Source organism: Lutjanus erythropterus, chromosome 3 (genome assembly GCF_056507025.1).
Source record: "Lutjanus erythropterus isolate fLutEry1 chromosome 3, fLutEry1.hap2, whole genome shotgun sequence".
Lineage (NCBI taxonomy): Eukaryota > Metazoa > Chordata > Actinopteri > Lutjaniformes > Lutjanidae > Lutjanus > Lutjanus erythropterus.
Window position 1 is genome coordinate 35,868,203 of NC_139319.1, and position 16,126 is coordinate 35,884,328.

Consider the following 16,126-nt stretch of genomic DNA (forward strand, 5'->3'; position numbering starts at 1 on the left):
TCTTTAAAATGTTACTGTAAGGAGATACAATGGCCTGTAAATTTGTTGAGAATGTAATCTGGAATGGCTGCATGTCCTTTGTCCTCTGAAACCTGGTTGTTGGTCTTTTAGGGGGAGAATGCTTTCCTGTTTGGCTGGGGACCCCTCCAACAAGGGAAGGCTATCCCATTTAAAAGCAAACAAAAAAAAAACAAATGTCATGTTTTTGAAAACCTTCTGTAAAGATGTGGCCTGTCCGACGGCTGTGTACGTGTGTGTCTCTGCTCCCCTCCCACAGCTGTGAAACTGGCTTCAAAAATGGTGACCTCTTCATGTCCTATAAGAGCATGTTCCAGGATGTCCGTGACGCCGTCGACTGGGTCCACTTCAAGGTAAGACACATTTCATGGTTGTAATTTTAATCTCAGTATGTCAGTTATTATAATAACATCAGGTGTATTTCACTTTCATGGCTGGGTTCTACTCAGTATCAGCACAGTCTGTAATATTTCTGTTTGGATATGAACTTGCTCAGTGCTGATGGAAATCTGGCCTTCAGATTTTGATATTTTTGTACAAGCTGCCAACATTAAAGGGATAGTTCAGGTTTTTGAAGTGGGGTTTTACATCATATGAGGTACTTGTCCATATTAAAGTATTGCCCACAGTATATGTCAGTTGGCACGCCCCAGGAGCACTAGTGTAGGAAGCTAATAGCCTTAGGTGGTATCTATTTTTTCACACCTTCGTACCTTCCTGAAATTTTATCTTGGTATACAATAATATGACGATATTTGTGTAAAACATGTGTAAAACGGCTCAACTCAATTCTGCTTCACTGCAGATATTACTGCCTCAGCGTAGTAAGAGCTGATTTTCATAGTGGTGCTATTCTTGCAGTTGGGAAACGACACACTCAAGAGCTTTGCTTTGGTCTTGAGAAGCTGCAGCTTTTATTCACTGACAAACTGAAACCTAAACTGTACATTTACTGCCAGGCCACTCATTGCGCATCCAGCGTCACTCTCTGCCACTCACTCTCTCGCACTCCCACAACTGAAATTACACAGTCACTACTATATGCTGCTGACCAATCAGGAGCTTGAAGTGTTTCGTGACTCACCATTATTACCGTAGGAAACCCAGAGGAAGCAGAGGCATTTTTCTTCTTGCTTCTTAGTCCTGTAACTTGTATCTCCCAGATGCTATCATGTTCCGTTTAGCTGTTCTGTCTTGTTCACCGGTAGAGAGACTGACCTCTGGTGGCACGTGCTGCACACTACAGTAAATCTCCTCATGGCAGCACCTCTGCATTAGTTTAATAGTATTTTTGAAAGTATATAAAAATCACACTGTCAGGATTTATTAATACCCTGCTATGCTATTCATCTGCTGCTGTCGACTACTGCTGTCTCAATCACGTGGCTGCGTGGGTTTCCTCTGGCTGCTCCAATTTCACCCACCATCAAAAACATGTATGTTAGGTCAGTTGGCCTTTAATTACCAAGGTGCTGGTTTAGAACTGTAGTTGGTCCCCGGTGCTGCACAGTGGCTGTCACAATATGCCACAATACAGTTGACCTTTACCTTTACCTTTGTTTGTGTTATGTTGGGATGTGCCCAAGTAGCTGACTAAAGACGTTGCCACCCACACTAGTCAGTGCCTGAAATGCTAGTCAGTTCACTATGTATTAATAATCTATTAGTGTGCAGTACCGGTTAGCTGTTGCCTTGAAGATGTTATGCAGCTGCCCACAACTGGCTGAGGCTGCAGCCCCCTCTCCCCTCACTAAAACCCGTATGGCTCGAATGTTGTAATCAGCAAAGTGGGGCAGATGACAGCTTGTAAAACCAGTGCGTTTTGCAGTATTTTGATCTATAAAATAAAAATAAGGTTGAATGTGCGCTGTGTCAGAATAAACTGGCATACAACAAGTATAAACAAACTCAGTTTTTTGGGAAAACACAACAGAATTCAGTTAAACCAAACCAAATAGGTCAGGTGTAAAAACATGCTAGGATGTGACCTTTAATTGCCACATCACATTTGGTAGAAATTCAGCCAATATTAAGACAAATTGTAGTGGGGAAATCTAACCGGATGGTGGCAACAGACCAAATGCCAGGGAGTCATCAAAACCATAAATAGTCGGCCCTCTGGGGATATTAATATCCTTGTTACTCAAAACAGCATTGCAACAAGCATAGCCATTTAAAACATCTGTGGTGACATACTGTAAGTTGTTGTCAGGCCTGTAGAATCAAGGAATACAGGGTTCGGGATGTCCTGGTGACTACATGAACGTGAACTGGAAATGGACATTTTTTTTGCAATGTGTGGAAAGTTATGTTCATAGAGTTTTGTTAGTAATAAAAAATCTTGCTTTGGTGTCACTGCTGTTGTCCTGATCTTCCCACTTACACATCCTGTATAACCCACAGCTAAAGGCCATGAGTCCTCACGTGTTATGTGTGGGTTGTCACTGATGACTGTTACAAAGCTGCTACTGAGTGAAATGACTGGTATTCATGCTGCTAATTTAAGGAGGCGATATCTGTGCATCGTGTACGTTTTCTCAATGTTTAGTCTGACTCCCGCCTCTCACATTGCAGGGTACTCTGAAGGAAAAGACAGTGGAGAACCTGGAGAAGTATGTAGTGAAAGATGTAAGTAGTTTGTATTCATCAAGAGCCCTGCAAGTGTACTGTGTTCGGGAACACACACACAATGTCACACATTTTTGTTTTAGACACTGGTTTGTAAAGATGTTTAGAGTTTCAGTCTTTTTCTCTCTTTGCTTCTTCTCTGTTCCCACCAGGGGAAGCTGCCTCTTCTTCTCAGCCGAATGAATGAAGTTGCCAAGGTTTTCTTGGCTACCAACAGTGACTACAAATACACTGATGTGAGTGAAAACATGTAGTTGTGGTAGGGGATTTACTTCTTAGGGGAAAACAGCGGGTCCATAAAAAGGTCTTATATTCACATTTACAAATAAAAGGCTTTTCAAAGGATTAAATACTCTTAAATTCTATTTGGAAAAGTCTTACGTATTTATTTAATAAATGCTGTAAGTGTGGTGTAAAATTTACTCCAAGTGCAAAATGCCTTTTCATTTAATTTTTGGTGAAATAAACATAAAGAGTAGAATATAAATCCCTCTGTTACAGTCCTTCAGGTTTTTGCTATTTGTATTTGTCCCCTGGTGAGCACCAAAATAACTGGCCTGTCCTATGAGGAAGATGTAGGCTATGCCTCAGCCTCATACTGTAACTTGGTAGTTTAAAATATCCATGCTTTTGTATTTTTTGCAATTGACCAATTATGCAAATTTATGTCATCACAAAAGTTCTGACCAGTCAGATGTGATTTTAAATATTAATAGCTATTTACAGACGGTGTGGGCTAAAACACACAAGAGGCCCAATTCTCCTTTACAGGAGGTAAACTCATTAAAATGCGCAAATTAACATGTGAGGAATAGTGGAATTAGAATTTGCCACATTTTCTGTGGCAAGCCCTGTTTATCAGCTTTTCTGTGATGTAGTTAAAAAAGACAAGTAAACATATTATCTTTTCTCTGTAAGGAAACCATATCTTTATGGCTGCATTCATTGTTGTTTTCATTCACACTGAATAAAAAAAAACTTGCACAGAGACTGTGAAAATAACTATTATCCTATCGTTTTGCATTCTAAATTGTAAAAGAGGCAAAAAAAATATGTATTCAGTTAATTTAGAGAGAATAATATAAGTATAGGTTGCACCAGGTAGTTAATTTCCTCCTCGGGCAGAGCTGTTTGTAGAATGTTATCCAACTTTATGTGCAGGACACGATGGCCACAGTAGATAAATGCAAGTTTTCCACAGGCTGGCTTGACAATCCCAAATAACAAGCAAGCATGAAAAATCTACAGAGAAGTCTGGAAATTTGAGTCTGGAATGTGTAGGAACCTTGTAAACAGTGGTGTTAAAAAGTCTTACATTGAACTTGCTGATACATGTGGACACCCTGTGATGGGGCATAAAAAATTACAGTAATGAGACAGATGATGAGGAATTAGTCTTGAGATCTATTGCTTAGAATTTCTACTAGTCTGTTTGAACTCTAAACACTGCTGCATTTGGATTGACTGTCAGTCCGTGTGTTCTCACAGAAAATCATGACCTACCTGTTCGACTTCCCCCATGGCCCGAAGGTGAATTCTACATTTTCTTTGCCTTCCATTTGATCACACTTTGAAATGCTTTGAATATGCAAATGAAGGTGAAAGACACAGTTTATGTTCATATGTGCACATGTGACTTTATTGCTTGTGTGTGCGTGTGTGTGTGTGTGTTTGTATCTGTTTTTATCCACCGCAGGCTGGTACCTCCCACCGGCCCTGGCAGTCCTACTTTGATCTGATCCTGGTGGACGCCAGGAAGCCGCTGTTCTTCGGAGAGGGTACAGTGCTCAGACAAGTCGACACGGTGAGCAGACGCAGAACACACAGCTGCGACAGAGACATCTTTCTAATAACTGCACTTCATATGAACGCTGACATATCCAGACATGTTGCAGCCCAGTGGCATGTGAGCTGTTGCTTGGGCTGCTGTCAGATATCTACGTACATATAAAAGGATCTAATTATTACATGTGTAAAGGGCTGAAACATTCACATTTGTCACATTATTTCACATTTTGATACCTTTTATGATATACTGATTCTTTTTTTTACATTTTGCACAGGCATTTTTTCTAATGATGTGGGGCTATTTATGTTAGTTACACACACCTGACACTTCTTCTTGAAAAGCCCAGATTCAAGAATGGATTTCACATTTGTTTGTCTTGACAGAAGCCAGATTATTTAAGAATTTGTTATTAACCGTAATACGTTGCTCACACTCAGATTTGTGCTTTTTTAAGGGAGTCAGTCAAAGACACATTAGCTTTCACCTAAAGTACCCAGATTTTCAGTCCCAGGAACTAATTTTAAAGGAACTAAAAGGTTCCTTTAGCCCATTGTGAGATGGTGGCTGAAATCAAATGCTGAGAATGCTCAGCCAATCAGAAGTGCTGTAAGCCCTACTTTTGGAAAGTACTACCCACTGAACAGGGACCTTTCTGGGGTTAAAGTAATGTCCCTGAAAATATATATATATACAGACTTTGATCCACCAAAGGTTCCTAGACCCTTGGCAGGTTTCTGTAGTGGGAACACTGTTAATAACAGCTGTATAGTTAGACATAAATAGGACAAATAGATTTTGAGGACCACTCTGATTCAGCTTTTCTTGTGAAATGTCAAAAAGATGTTTTGCCTCAAAAAATGTATGCCTGACGGAAGATATTTTGAGGTGGATTGTATTTTTAAGGACAAGAGTACATGTTGAAAAGTAACTGCATATGGCATGAACTTGTAAATAATTGGAGTTATAGCTGTTTTCAGATAGAATGCGCATTTTCTCTGCATGTAAAAATGTGTTCCAGCATATAGCTTCATTCATTTCCATGAGAATGCCTTGTGCCATGGTTCCTATTACCAATCTGATGTTATGTTTTCTTCATTTCAGACGACAGGACGTCTAAAAATAGGAACCTACACAGGACCTCTGCAGCATGGTATAGTCTACTCTGGAGGTGAGACTCTAGTTTCCTTCAGGCATTCATTCTTTGATCAGTGTTTAGTTGTGTAGAGTTAGATAGAGATAGATAGAGATATTTTAATGTTGCATCATTCTCCTTTTAGGTTCCTCTGATATTGTGTGTGACCTGCTGGGGGCCAAGGGGAAGGACATTGTCTACATTGGGGACCATATCTTTGGAGATATCCTCAAGTCCAAGAAACGTCAAGGCTGGAGGACGTTCTTGGTCATACCCGAGCTGGCCCAGGAGCTGCATGTGTGGACGGACAAGAGCTGTGAGTCTGTAGACAAACACAGAAACACAGACCTACACACAGAGACATGTAGAAACAAGAGTTTGACTCAGATGCAGACTGACCAGCTTTCCCAAGGGGTGGGTCTTTTTTCCTCAGTCCTGGCATATTATAAATTCACAGATTGCATTTCTTTGTTAGTTTGTATTTGGTGTATCTTAACAGCTGCTTTTTGTTGCCAGGCTGCCCCTACTTTGATTGTATGTGCACTTTTATGAATATAGTTGCATTTTTCAAGTGCTGCAGTCCTGTTCACATTAGAAAACAGTCTCCACAGAGACCTGACCTAGAAGAGCAGCTGCAGCATCACACCTGGACGTTTTAGTAAAAGACACGAGTGGTACATAAGCGAAGTAAACATAATGTAACCAGTAGATGCAAAGTGAAAACACTGACTGCACAGTCACACTCTCACTCTAACTAACGCTACACTGTAAATACACCATAAATCTTGTAACAATGTGCACACGAGCAGCGATGAGCCAGAGATTCACCCTCTTCTCATGTTTTCCAGTGTTATTCGAGGAGCTGCAGGGCCTGGACATTTTCTTGGCAGAACTCTACAAGTAAGTTATGACCTTTGGCTTCTTTTTCCCCTCCCTTTAGCACATCCCACCTCCCTGCTCATCGTCATCTCTCCCAGCAGTCCTGCTGCTCTTTGCTCTCTGCAGTAATGGTGTCTGTTTGCATGCATGTGAGCGTATCTTTGAGAAAGAACAAACAGGGTCAGCAGGGTAAAGTCTAAAGGGTCAGCTCTTGCACGCCACCTGATATCACTGATGTTATTTATAGCCTGGCACGCTCTCAATGTTGCAACCACCTCTATGACACATTACCTTTTAGCAGACTGACATCAGTGTCCTCCCCTCCCCCACACTCACTCTTGTCCTCATCATCTGTCTTCCCTGTCCCTCCTCAGACATCTGGACAGCAGCAGCAATGAGAGGCCAGACATCAGCACTATTCAGAGAAGAGTCAAGGTATGGCCTCAATCACCTCCTTTTCTATGACAGCAAGAGACAAGTCCTCATGTTTGTAATACTGGCTGCCAGGGATGACAGTTATCCACGCACGTGTTTATAGTATGTATCTACTACAGTGTAATCATTAACAGTAATCCACTAACTCGTTGTCCTCTCAGTTCCTGATGAGGTAATTGTCAGTTGTGTACATTAACAACCACTCCAAGGTCCCTGATAACAATACTATACTTTCTTGGGTAATAAATCCTTTTAGAAGTGGGTAAATCATCTTTTTTTGACATGTTTTTGAAGTGTCCTCTCTTCTCATATTTGCCTTTTAGAAAGTGACACACGACATGGACATGTGCTACGGCATGATGGGTAGCCTTTTCCGTAGTGGCTCCAGACAGACCTTGTTTGCCTCTCAAGTGATGCGTTACGCCGACTTGTATGCAGCCTCTTTCATCAACCTCCTGTACTACCCCTTCAGCTACCTCTTCAGGGCGTCGCACGTACTGGTGAGTATCTGAATGTGAACTGTACATACACCCTAAAACTTCTGAAAGTCTTAAGACAGTACATACAGAAACTTCAGTTTGAGCCTGTTTCTCTTGGGTGATCCGATCACACGTGGACATCAAGTGGACATCTCTAAGTACGTATGTTCACACCCAGCATTACAACGCATCTCGAGTGACCACTTGTGATTGGATCTCCTCCCTGCTCTATATGCGCATAAACATGTAGCTACATAATTGCCATTCTCAAAGACCAAATATGTTGTTGTAAGCGATAATTTAACATGGAAAATATGCCAAGTTTACAAAAAAGGCCTAAATATGAAGGATTTGTCACGGTGCTTCACAAAGTTAATAATGTTTCTCCTAAATTGATGCTTAAATTAACCCACAAAATTTGGCCATTTTTTAAGTAAGTCTGGGGACTCTCTCCAAATGTTAATGTTTCTGTGTAAAGTTGGAGATTTCAGTTGAGTTCAGACTTCAATTGATATAATGTGTTCAAACACCTAAATTCTGATCATTTATTACAGAGAACCAATGAACTTACTGTATTGAATTGAATGCAGAATTTATAAGACCACCTGATGATGATGATTAAGAATAACAATTTCACTTTTAGTTTGTAAAGACCTAATGCGTTGTTGTTTTTAACAGACTGCCCAACAGTAGTAGCCAACACGCTGGTTCAAATGGAAATGAATGTTACACAAAGAAAGAAATAACTTAATATATATAACATCTGCAGAATTTGCAAGAAGCCAGAATATTTAAGAACTTGTTATAGACTGTAATAAATTGTTCAACACTCAGATTTTGTGCTTTTTTAAGGGAGTCGGGGAGTATTGTATTATTAGTTATCTTGAGAGGGAAGAGAGCCAAAACACATAATTGGGACACACTAAATCTTTTTCTGGCGTGTTAAATGTTATGGTAGTATGGGTACTGAAATACACAGTACTGTTCATTGTTGTGGTGCTTTGTGGGTAATGTAGGTAGCTGGTTTTGACAAGGAAGGAGGAGGTGTAGAATATCTCTGGTTCAGCTGCAGATTAACACAATTGTTAAATGAAATAAACCAACACCAGTTTGATTGATATTCCCCTGAGTGCAGAATTTAAAAAAAAACAGATTTATGAAAATTTAAAAAAATCTGACATCTCTTATTAAAACATCCCAACACCTGTTTGATTAATATTCTGTGGAGTCAACCAAAAACATGATTTAGGAAAATAAATAAAAACAGAAATTTCTGTTTTTGCAAATGAACCCTTCAAATGTAACAGGAAAATTAGATTTTTTGGAGGCTTAGAAGTCAATGTTGGATATTTATGTTATTGGTTTTGATGAAGTTCAACCTGTTACTGCAGCAGAGTGATGTTAACTTCCATGAAACAATGAGGCTTTCTCTTTATTATCTCTGAAGTTTACACAGATGTATTTTCAGATTCTGTAAAACACCCTTACAAAAGCCGTGTGCAGAAATCAGCTGGTTAAATAAAGAGCAGACTCTTCCAGTTAGCTTTCTCACATTTTATGCTTCCTCCTCTGCAGATGCCCCATGAGTCAACGGTTGAACACACCCATGTGGACATCGACACGGAGTCGCCGCTGGCCACGCGCAACCGCACCCACTGCAGCGACTGCAAGGACCTGGAGTGCAAGCGCAACCAACTGACACGCTCCTTCAGCGAGATCAAACCTCCTAACCTGTTCCCCCAGACACCCCAGGAGATCACTCACTGCCATGATGAGGATGATGATGAAGAGGAGGAGGAAGAGGAGGAGGAGGAGGAGGAGGAAGAGGAGGAGGAGGAAGAGGAGGAGGAGGAGGAGGAGGAGGAGTAATAAGTTTGACATAAAGAGAAAAGCCACGTTCCTGTTTTTCTGTTCCTGCCTTCTCATGTTTCCCAGTAGAGTCAGGTAGTTATCTCTCTCAGAGTGAGGCAGGGAGGAAAAGCATCTCCAGTGTGTGTGTGTGTGTCTGTATCAATACTGTATGCACACAAACACACACACACACACACACACACACACTGGAGACTTCTGAGGAAAGTAAAAAGGACCAGTAGCAAGACAGATCATATGACTGTCAGAAGACTGTATGCATGCTTGGTCCTCTGAAACCCAATGTTTCCTAGCTTCATTATTAAAAAAAATACTTAATGGTTTTTAATTGATTTAATTTGATTTCTTCATTATTTTTCCCGTCAGACAAACAGATTGTGTGTGTTTTATAAGCTGACTTTTAAGACCTGCTGGTGGATGAAATAGATGTAGTGGCATTTACACTAAAATCCGTCAGATTTGGTCAACAAGTGAACTGCAGTTTTAACCCTGACAGGTTAGCCTCGCTGACACAGTATGCAAATTATAATCAAATGAAAAACACTTTTCGAAAGAGGATGCACATACTGTATTAACATGGGAACAACATTCAGTTTTTCACCTGTTTAGTTTCATTTTGTCCGTTTTCTTGTTGTTAATGGAAGAGTACTCCGGTCTAACTTGTATGTGAGTGAGTGCGTGTGTGTGTGTTTCTGCGTGTGTATCTGCTAAAGTAGCCTCACTCAGACGGCAGCATCCTGAGTGACGGTAAGCTAAGTGAGAGTCTGTTGTACTAAACTGAAGCACAGGAGCACTGAAGCACAAGCTGGCGTTAAACCAATCAATAACCAGATGCATTGTTTTTTGTTTGAGGTTTGGCTGAGAGAACGTGTTGCAGTACACGAGTGGATCTTGAACCGACATTTTGTTACCAAGCAACAATGAGGACAGAGCACTGTATACATATTTTATGCCAATAGACTCTATGACAACCTGTTTCTGTAAATAGCAGTCAGGTGAATGGTTTAACGCCACGAGCAGCTAACATGCAGTATTTTCTCCGCTTGGTTGTTTAGGAAGATGACTGTTTCAGTCAGCTATTTCAGAGGCTTTTATTTTGGTAGGGAGGTTGTACAATACAATCAGATGATCAGTTCAAGCTACTTAGAGATGTGTGAAGTGATCTTTGTCAAGCGTGTAATAGAAGCTTGAAAGTGCCCTCAGAACGCAAGGAAATAAGGCTTTTTTTAGGATGTAGTGTTCATCTCAGTTCAGTAGGTCTGCTTAGTTTTGTTTATCTCCTTGGTTTTGGGGCTTTGTTGGGCGTTTTCTTTTTTTTTAATACTCTGACCCTGAATTGTTGGCGTCATCCCCTGGGGGAGCCGTGTTGACAGAGAGCGTGTGGTTGAGTGTGTACAGTATTCTTCTGTCTGGCCATTGAACACTGTGAAATGACCGTGTCATAGTGTTGGTTCTAGCTGTGATCACTAGTTCAGAACTGGATGAAGACCTCTGAGTTTTAGCGCTCGACTTTGCATTTGCTTTGAACAGTTACAAGTCAACAAAAAACAAGCTTGTTGAACTTGAAGCCCCTGAAAACTTGACTTTAAATCAAAGTATTTCTTTAGAACATTAACATTACATGACAGTTGAGAGGAAACCTGTTAAGTCAAGACTCCTTTATGTTCTTTTTGTACAAAAATAGATTCGTCTGTTTCAAATTCAGATATAACCATCACTGCATACTTCAGTGTATCCATTATGTTGGCATTGATGTCAAGCAGTACGTTCACTAGAGGGCGCCACTCCGAGACAAAAGTTACCCCAAAGAAGAGGAGTCAAACGAACACAAACTTGTGGTCGTGTTTGTTAACTGTTGGCTTCACTGATGCGCTGCCCCCATGACTCCCGGTGGTACTGCTCTGTTTTGTCCGTACTTGTAAGCTTTCAGAAGTATGGACGAAATGAACGCAGAGCTTCATATCTAATGTTTAGCATTAGTGAGCCTTTAATCTGCTTCATCACGACTGTGTGTTTCTGGTTTGATTTGATTGACAGTAAGTGCGTTTCCATACACCTGTTTTTATGTGAATTTCCAATTTGCTTTAAAAAAAAAAAGTAAGAATGCCAGCACTTTGAAAAAATGTTGAAATGTGGAAACGGACACTGCAGATTAGTCATGATGTAAATGTAGCATGTGATTTAAATATCCACTGAAGGGAAGACAAAACCATCAGATCTGTGTGGAGTGATGAAGACACTGTAATCCTCCTCAAACTAATACATGAAACAAACATAAATGGCAAATATTGGCATCATGTTTCCCCATTTGAGATTTGAATGGTGCTTTTTTTAATGATATTACTTTGTTTCACTGTCTTATTCAGCAGTTGTTGAATGGCACTGGAGAGTTAGCACCAAAAGCTGTAAATCGCAATGAACCAATTCCTAATATTCTTCAAACAGTAGCGGATGGAAACATGCATTCATTTGTATTTGACAATTGTTTGGAAATTAGTTTAAAATTTTTGCAAAATTTGGCTGGAAACTTGACTAGTGACCAAACAGTGCACCGACTGTCTTGATTGATTTTGATTCAAATGATTCTTTATCCTGATAAAAGGTAGCCCCGCCCACTTCAGACTAATGAGAAGAGCACAGAGAAGCTCAGATGTCTCTTGTGTGAAAGAACAAAAACTGTTCAAATGTTGTCAGAACAGTGTGTTGTTGTAAGACCCCGCCGCCCACGGTGAGACGTGGATGTGGAGAAGTGGATCTTTAACGCACGTGATGTTTAACACGTGTGTCCAAATCTATCAGTGCTGACAGAGTGACAGCACCAACAGAGCTGCCTGAATTTCAAACATGGTGACTTGACCTTTTTTTTTTCTTTCCTTTTTTAACATTTAGTGTATCCGTATGTTAACTTTCCTCACCTTTTATATTTAGTCTTTTTGACATGTCGGATCAGTCCTGTAAGTGTTGGATCGGCCTGTTGATTTAGGCCACAAAAGGGAAGGAACATGCCGTCTACTTTTTCCATAACTTTTGGTTTGGCTTGATGTGGTGTGGAGAAAGGTGAATGTGTTTAACTGCAACTCTGAGATGATTCATTGGATGAAACCTTGTGGGACATTAAGAAACATATTACAGCTGTTTGTTATCTTTCATTCTTTGCTCTTTTTTTTTTTTTTTTTTACAAATGCAATATTTGTATTCTCAGTTTTGATTTTGTTTCTTGAACTAGAATAACTGGATATGCTACATGAGGCAGCTGCATTGCTAATAGGAAATAGTCGACTGTCTTTTCTTTGCATAATTTGCATATGCATGTGAAAATAAGCATATCTGTTCTGCCAAGGTGGTTCTGGTAGCATTGGTTTTACTTCTATTTGGACTGCATCATTTTAGAAAAAGCTTTTTTTGACATTTGTCATTGAAGTTTACACAGGGACAAAAAAAAAAAACAACCGCAAACTTGTAAAAAAAAAAAGAAAAACTTGCAACGAAGGGAAATGTGAGCAGCATGTTAAGTACGGTAACAAAGATGTTCCATGTAATCAACACCATGGGGTTATTTTTATTTTTCTAAGCTAGTGTTTTTAAATGGTCCTGGTTTACAGAACTGTAAATAGACATTTACATTTCCTTTTCTTATCTTTTTTTTTTTTTCAAAACTTCTTGTGTTAACTTTTATACAGTACCACAGAAGTCTGTCTCTCAGACTTTGAACTAACTAAAGCCTGGAGAGCAGGTGACAGTGCTTTAGAAAATTGTCATTCATTGTTGTGATGCCCACGGTGCATCTACATTAACAACAGGTGCCAAAACAGTCACCTTTCCTTTTCTAAACTATAGTAATCTTTTGTTTTTATGCATACAGTTCATGTTCTCCCAAACAGTGTTTTGTTTGTTTGTTTCCAGAAATTACCCTACAGACTGTACATTGAGGTAAATTACAAAAAAAATGTAGAATAAAGATAGTTTTTCATAATTTTCACGTTGTTTTGTTGTTTATATCTTATTACTGTTTATTATACAGCTTTGTTAAAAACTTGATTCTGATTGGTTAATGACTGCATTCTGAGGTCTCTTATTTCTGAATAACAAATGGTTTCTATCACAGAAGTGTTATATATGTATTATAACCTAGATAGTGCTAGGGCTGGGATATGGCTTATCAATAATATCTTTATAATTTTGGCCACGATGTACAATTTATATCTCTATATACACTTTTTCTGGAAAATGGGAGAAATGGATAAGATCAAATCTGTGTCCACAGTCTGATCAGATCAGAAAATTACAACAAAAGACAACATTTATGTCATATTACAATATAATGATCCAAAATCTAAGATGATATCTAGTGTCACATCATGATACTGATATAATATCTTTATATTGCAGAACTCTAGTCAGGGCATTGTCACAAATTGGCAGCACAGCTGAGAGACCCAAAAATCATTTTCCCCATAAGTCACAATTATAAAAGAAACATCTGTAAAAGTGTTGACACAACAGCAGCCAGGAAAAGTGATATAAAAGTGTCATCACAATGTAAAGTCTGTGGGATGAGAAGGAACTTGTGGGTGGGGGCAAAGGGGGGAAACACTATTGCACATAGTCAGTGGGTCATATATCCAGGTAGTAAAACCACAGAAGCTAGAAAACTTTTTCGGTGTATGTGCCAGGCGAGCAACTTTGATTGGACAGAAAAGAGAAAAGGTACCATCTTTGTATAATGTACTTATATCCATGGTTTCTATGGACACAGTTTGTGATCATAAGCTATGGAAGAGCAATAAAATCATTCTTAAGTGGATATTTTGTATATAAATTATTGATTTTTTAAAGCTACAACAAGGAACTTTAATATTTTGTTAATTTCGGAGGCCTCTGTGAACAAAAGTGTTAATCACAATGGTAATAATCACAAAAAATAATGGCAAAGATAAAATGAGTTAACTAAAAATCTCCTGCTTCTTTTTAACTGACTAATGTACAATTCACTGTCACTCTGGGCTGTTTCATGGGATTTCACCTCCTGTGATACTTTCCAAAATAGTAAAACAATGTTCAGATTCAGAAACTAGAAGTGTGTGATGGTGGTTGTATCTCAGGATGCTTTATCAGCCCAAAACTTTGTTTGTTTGATGTCAAAGGAATGAGACTCAGTAATCAGCTGTCTTTCTGGGGTACTTACACACACACACACACACACACACACACACGATATAAACATTAAAACAATATAAACTCAAGTAAGGAGGCAACTCCTGCATTATCTAACATGGTACACTTGACCAAATGAAAAACTTGTGGTTGGGGACACTTGCAGAGGTGAATGTTTTCATTGTCCTAAGCCTTGTGTAATGACTGATGGTCAATAACTTCAAGGACTGAAATGACAAATTCATGCTCTGCAGCCAAATCCACAAAGTGGAGTAAGATCATATTTCCAACCTTAAAGCTATTTAAAAGTCCAGGAATTTACAGGAATGAATTGGCAGAATGAGAATGTGTGACAGTTAACTTAGAACAGAGGTTCTCATTTTTTCTTAGTGAAGGACCCCTTATGAGACGGACAATGGGGATACTGGGAATGTCTTTATGTGTCCTTTGGAATATTTTGACAGTCTTTTTTTCACTTCTAAATAGTTTTGTGACAGAACACAGATAGATTGAGTTTTAGTGCTAACTTATGAACTGACACTAACTGAGATACTAAACTGAGTTTCAAATGTTTATGACTGAAATGCTGAAAAGTGCTGTTTTTTGTTGGATTCTTCAGTTTTCATGGATTTTTTTGTTTTGTTTTGTTTTGTTTTAACTTTGATCTGGATCATCTGGACTTGCCTGAAAATGAAGGCCCTTATTATTGCTCTAATTTTTTGCGTGCTGCTGGTCTGGTGCTTCACATTTATGAAAAGTGGGCTCATAGCAGAGTGTATTCAAGTATTCATGCAGGGGACTGACCTTTAAAATCCTCAAACAGTAAATTGTAATTGTAAATTGGATGAACTCCAGCTGCACCTTAAAAAACACAGCGGGCGACCTTCTACAAACCATGATGAAATATTTAGCCGGCAATCAGTGCAGCCTGGTTATCTTATAAAATGGTCAGCGGGGATGGAAGTAATGAATGATGACTACTCAAACTGATCCAAACATCTTTTCATAGATTCACATAAATTTTAAACAATAACTCTCTTTTTCACTGCTTAATATAGTGTTGCCTTAAGGTAAGACACCCTAATGTTTACCCAGCAGCATTAGAATTTGTACCATAGAGGGTTAAAACCTAAAAAGGTCTATTACTAAAAAAGATATTCTAATATTATGATATAATTTACTACTCTAATTATATCATAAAACACTTTCTGTCAGCCAGTCTCTGCCACATGTTGTGCTCTCTGCTCCAAACACTGACCTGCTCAGGAGAACTAAACATTCACCGCTGTCATACAAACAGTGATGAATGTTTAACATGCTCACACATCCTTTATCCACACATAATCTATCAGTTAATCCAAACTGATCACTACACCCAGACTTTTATCATGTCATGCATTATACACAACAACAACAACAACAACAACAGGTAGCTGCCATGGCTCCGCAGCCCGAAGACGCCTCCTCAGGTGGCTGCAGTGACAGGAAAATTTGATCAGGTCATCTTTGGGTTCCCCCCAGGACCCTGAGTCTCTGGGCTGTGCCCCAAAGCCGCCTCGGTCCTCCCCTCCTGGGTCACCGGCTCCCAGGGACGGCTCTCTGGATACTGTGTTCCATATTTAAACCCTCGTCTCCAGATCTCAGGAAATCAACCTGACTGGAGAACGAGACTGAACAACTTCAGCAGGGCTGCTGTGTTTCAGTGCACAAGTGTTCAGTGATCTGTTCAATCAGCTGTCAGTG

At 39.5% G+C, this 16,126-nt stretch overlaps 1 protein-coding gene across 1 annotated transcript in view; it reads left to right on the forward strand.

Annotated features, from left to right (window-relative positions):
• Nucleotides 1–13,206, forward strand: part of nt5c2b (5'-nucleotidase, cytosolic IIb) — a 32,097-nt gene extending 18,891 nt beyond the window's left edge. Inside the window, exons 8-18 of the mRNA XM_084715958.1 lie at nucleotides 278–371; nucleotides 2,593–2,646; nucleotides 2,799–2,882; nucleotides 4,135–4,176; nucleotides 4,343–4,450; nucleotides 5,537–5,603; nucleotides 5,713–5,883; nucleotides 6,416–6,467; nucleotides 6,821–6,881; nucleotides 7,205–7,381; nucleotides 8,936–13,206. Coding sequence (XP_084572084.1) covers nucleotides 278–371; nucleotides 2,593–2,646; nucleotides 2,799–2,882; nucleotides 4,135–4,176; nucleotides 4,343–4,450; nucleotides 5,537–5,603; nucleotides 5,713–5,883; nucleotides 6,416–6,467; nucleotides 6,821–6,881; nucleotides 7,205–7,381; nucleotides 8,936–9,229 — 1,204 coding nt within the window. The 3' untranslated portion in view covers nucleotides 9,230–13,206. The remainder of the gene's footprint in view (nucleotides 1–277; nucleotides 372–2,592; nucleotides 2,647–2,798; nucleotides 2,883–4,134; nucleotides 4,177–4,342; nucleotides 4,451–5,536; nucleotides 5,604–5,712; nucleotides 5,884–6,415; nucleotides 6,468–6,820; nucleotides 6,882–7,204; nucleotides 7,382–8,935) is intronic.
• The last annotated feature ends 2,920 nt before the right edge of the window (nucleotides 13,207–16,126 follow it).